The 5,080-nt window shown below is 44.1% G+C and overlaps 1 protein-coding gene across 1 annotated transcript; it reads right to left on the bottom strand.

Moving 5' to 3' along the window:
• Positions 1 to 1,328: 1,328 nt before the first annotated feature.
• On the bottom strand, positions 1,329 to 4,101 carry LOC104948550 (uncharacterized; the record flags this gene model as incomplete). Its single annotated transcript, XM_010774750.1, has 3 exons — positions 4,090 to 4,101; positions 2,473 to 3,459; positions 1,329 to 1,742 (listed from the first exon to the last, which is right to left on the bottom strand). Coding segments are annotated over exons 1-3 (1,413 nt in total), but the record flags the coding sequence as incomplete, so codon positions are not given.
• Positions 4,102 to 5,080: the final 979 nt, after the last annotated feature.

Raw genomic sequence — 5,080 nt, forward strand, 5'->3', positions numbered from 1 at the left:
AGCTGATAATGGGTTTAAGATTTGGTCAGATAAGGGGGTACAGAAAATTCAAGATCTATATAGGCTCAATGAAGATAATCTGATGTCGTTTGAGGAGCTTGCAATCAAGCACAACATTTCACGGAAACAATTTTTCAATTTCTTACAAATCAGAAGCTATATTGGAGCAAACCAAAAACAATTATTAACTATACCTCCATACTCAACACTAGAAAATAATGTTAAAGGACTGTAGGGGGGGAAAACTAATTTCTGCACTTTATAACTTGCTTATATGTTATATCTGGCTCCCCTGAGTCATCCGAAGCTAAACATAGGAATTGGAGGGAGGATTTGCAGGAAGACATTTCGATTGATGAATGGGAAGGTGCCTGTAAGAAAGCTCAATCACAAACAGCGAATACCCGTCTTAAGCTCTTACAATATAACTGGCTAATGCGCACATACTGTATATTACCCCAGAAAAACTAAACAAGTTCAATGATAATATTCCGGACTTATGTTTTAAATGTGGACAATTTAAGGGAACATTCTTTCATTGTGTTTGGGAGTGTACCAAGATAAAAGCGTTTTGGGAAGAGGTAAAATGTTTTTTTTGTTAGGGTGTTACCCAAAAGAACACAACATAAGGAAGAGAGAACAAATCTTTTTAAATTTATGTCTGCTGCAGGCAAAACGCATGATAGCACTTTCATGGAAAAATGTTAACAGTCCAATTATTGGCAAATGGTTAAAAGAACTGTCTGCATGTGTCTCATTGGAGAAAATAACCTATTCAATTAAAGGAAAACAAGAACTATTTAAAAAGGTATGGGGCCCTATCCTTAACTATCTGGAACATGCGGATCTAGAGAGTACTATGGGTCAGCAAATTGGAGATGATTAATGCTCCTCTGCTGGGAGAAGGATAAAAACCTTTCCTATCTGCCTTCATATTTGTATATTTCCTTACTTAGCCTACCCACGTGTTTGTGAAGTTAATTTTATTTATTTATGTGACTTGTAATGTATTTTAATTTGGTATGTCTTGTGGATGTTTGTGTACAGTCTTATATATTGTCTATGTATGCTTAAACAATAAAGAAATTGTTTAAAAAAAAAAAATTACAATACATTTACTTACCCAGTTCCAGTATGTCTCCCCTCCTCCATAGCTCTTGGTGATCTACTGTATGTAGACTCTGTCCTCTTTTCTCACTACCCCAAATCCCTTTAATTTGGACATGCCACTGTTCTGTGTAGTACTGCTGTCACTGTATGAGTCATGTTGTGTGTGATCTTCTGTGAACACATGTGGGTACTGAGCGTGAGCGTGGTACAGAGCTTACCTGTAATAAGAAGTCGAAGAGAGCCAGTCTCCCCCACTCTGGGTGGTCTACTCCCACACAGGGCGTTGTCTTCAGGTTTTCTTCACTCCCACAGTGGGCCTGCAGCAGCTTCTGGTACCTGGCCCAGCTGAGCGGTACTGAGTTCTGGTCATTGTCTTTATCAGCCAGGTGTTTAATGTCTGGATCCCACCAAACTACAGGTCTGGGTGTGCCGCTGGTATATCGGTACGGTAAAATGTCACTGTGGAAAGTCCTCAGCACAGCAGGGAGACTCCTGTTGAGTCCCAGCACCCGGTCCAGGTGGAAGGAGAACACTTCAAACCAGTCGTCAGTGCGTTTGACCAGGGAGCAGAGCCCCTGCTGGCAGCGGTCACTGTGGGTCTCTGCATGGTTTTGGGAAGGTGGATCCCTCTTCTGTGAGGGAGAAATACACTTTTACAACTCTAATTTATAAAACACCTTTTTGTTTTAGACACCTAGCCCAATACCTGGTGCCTCAGGTAAAAGCTAAGAATATTTTCATTGGAATGGCCTCACTTTGTAGATACAATTTGTATATGTAAGTAAAACAATCAAAACAACCTTTTACCCAGCAGTTAAAGGGAAATATTGCCTGATATTATGTGGATAATACTGAAGTGTGCGTTATATTGACAATGATAGCTGATGATTCCAGGCAGTGGAAGCTCCTCGCCCTCAACTGTAATACTCTGTCACACAGCATATCTACTACAGTCCTCCAGCAACTGGAGTTTCCTTGCCAGAGTATTTTCCTGTGTTTTGATGCTAATATTTCTCCTTGTGCCACCAGTGGATCATCAGCTCACCTGCCAACGGACCCTCCCGACAGCCTGCTTGCTTCTCCCTTTGCCACACCATTAGGCTTCAAGCCTCACCTGCCTGCCTCCCCTTCCATACCTCCACTATCCTGCCATAGCTAGCCCTTCCCTCATCTCTTGACAACCTCTGTAAATCTGTAAAACTTAATTCCCTCTCGAGTCTGTGTTCTGCGACTGGGTCCAGTTTTTAGAGTAACCTTAACACAGCTAAGGTGAAAACTGCACAGCGCATCACTAGGACATAGCTGCCTATATAAAAACATATCATCTACAAACAGTTAATTCCAAACAGTGTATCTGTGTACCTGCTGGGGTGCAGGAGGATCCAGTGCCACTTGGAGCACCTGTCCATGTGCTGGCACCCTGGCCTTACTGACCACCTGGCCCCCTGCCAGGAGCTCCATCTTCTGGATGTCCTCCTTGCTGAGCCAGGGCTGGAGCTCTGGGCTGACCCTGATCCTCCTCCGGTCACTGCCTGGGAAGTTCTGCTCTCTGAAGCTCCGACACCAGGCGCCCTCCTTTTTCTTCATGGCTGTCTTTTGGTTGGACAAAGCCGAGCCAGGATTATTTTCCTTCTCTTCCGAGGGATTGTGTTGTTTTTTCAGATCCCTAGAGGAGTTTTTCACAGCCTGCCAATCCTTAGCGACTTTGCCAGATTTCCCAGAGTGATTTGTTGCTGGTCTGTTGTTTTCCTTGTGATGTTGACCTAGCTTTGCACTTTGTATTGGTGAGTCTGCTTTCCTGTGCCATCTGGCTGCCTGTCTGTGTGCAGCCTGACTGCCATTTACCCGTGCAGAGTGCTTCACCACAGCACCGTGGTCGCTTGGCTTGATTCTATGTTTTGGCCCTGTGTTGTTAACTGTAAACCGAGAGAGATTGGCGCCTGCCAATTCTTTTCGTTTTGAAGCAATGCCATTGTTTTTATGCTTACTTCTGACAAAGTCTGGGTGACCTCTGTCTTTTATGTTGTTTTTGTCCTCACGAGCAACAAGTTTAGCTGGCACTGAATATTTAAATGAGTCTTTTGGAGAGGGTTTCCAGGTCCTGCTCTGGATGTGAGTGAGTTGCTGCTGATTAGAAGAAACAGTGGGTGAATTCATGTCTCTGGGCCTGGGTCTCAGCTCCCCGGTGGAGCTCAGGGCTCGGGACGACCTCCAGTCCATGTCAGAGTGCGGCAAAGGACGGGGCAGGGTCATAGCCATCACAAATATCGCGAGGAAGAGGAGGAAGAGGGGAAAGAGGAAGAGCAGCCCCTTTTGACCACAGCAAAGTTTTGACCACATGCGCCCGGCCTGTGAGAAAAAAATAGACAAAAAGAACCATGATTATAACGGGGTGGTAGCATACATCTCAAAGATAGCTTTTGCACTAAACAGAATGTAGCGGGAGGGGTTAATCAAAGGCTGCAGTGAGAGCAACTGAGTCACACTGAACATGGGAAGGGAGCAAAACACACTGTGCAGAGGAGTGAAATCACAACAGACATGTGTAACCTTTGAGAATTTGCTGACAGAGGGAGCATAGCTTAAACATCTACACAATTCTGAATATACAAAAATCAGAATATAAAGCTTGTTGAGGCCTGCTCTGTGTTTCTTGTAATTTCCAGCTGAATAGGACTTATCCAGATGAGACTAATATAATTGTGCTGTTCATACATGCAATGCACAACAACAAGAAAAAGCCTGCCTCTGACTGCCCCCCCTCCCTTTCCCTATTTCTGTGGATGCAGAGTGAAGGAATGTTTCACACCATTGAGCTGTCTTCCACATCTCAGTGCTGTTAACAACTTTCCCATGTCCCTACACCTGTGAAAGTATTCCATTATTATTTCCAACAGCTGGAATGCCCTGAACCTGTCTCCCACGCTTTTTTTTTTATAGGAGCAGGATCCCAATGTAAGACTCAAATATATATCTTACCATTGTTAACATCGTTTTACTATGTCATGGTGAGGTGGTCCACCAGGTGGAGGTGAACTCTGGCAGCTAAAGTACCTTGTAGGGAGTTAACGACGTAATGTTACTGAGTCTTTGCTGCATCACACTAAAGGAATGGGATTATTGCTGAGAGGCTGCTAACCTCTGAATGCTGTATGTCTTTCACAGCAAATCTGAAGATTGCCTACCTCTGTCTCACTCCAGCAGCATGAGGGAAGTGGTAACACTTACAGCACTTATATTTCTTTACCTTTTCTAAAACAGAAACCTTATACAGTATCTACAACAATAACTTGATGAACAAATGAGTGATGGACAGAAAATGTAAACTAATTTGATTGTCCTTTAATTGCTTAGGGTGTTATTGATTTACTTGTCTCCCAGTGGTCTGCAGTCCCTCCTGCGTTAAACGTTTTTCAAACCCTGTTTAGATTTAGCCACGCCCACTTCGGAATGGCGAAAGCGTCGATGTACATCAATGCGACTGACTATGGATGTTTGATATCCCCTTGTCAACAACTCTCAAGTAATCTCACGTCTATTCTGGCACTACATTTGATCAATTTACTGTTTATCAGACTACAAACAGTTAGACAACTACCCTGTCCTGTGGTCCCTGTCCCTCACCTCCTGCCGTGTAAGGGTGTTAAGCCCCGGACACACCTAGCCGATTTTGGCCGTCGATGGATGTCAGGCCGACGATGAGCGTCCTGTCGCCCTACTCAGATTGATGTGTCCCGCACCATTGTGTCTTTTCGGCCGTGCCGACACATTTTTGGCCAAAGGCTGTCTGTCAAATAAATCACTCTGATTGGCTGTTCAGCTAGCGAATCAGTGCATGAGGAGCGAAGCGGAAGTTAGGGACCCAAACAAACTATTAAGAAGGCAAATCTGAGATTTCATTTAACTCCAGCTCTCGACACAGGTTCGGGAAAGCCCCATGAGCTTCTCGTTGTAGAGTGTGTCATAGTAT

Source organism: Notothenia coriiceps, unplaced genomic scaffold (genome assembly GCF_000735185.1).
Source record: "Notothenia coriiceps isolate Sejong01 unplaced genomic scaffold, NC01 NC01_scaffold00014537, whole genome shotgun sequence".
Lineage (NCBI taxonomy): Eukaryota > Metazoa > Chordata > Actinopteri > Perciformes > Nototheniidae > Notothenia > Notothenia coriiceps.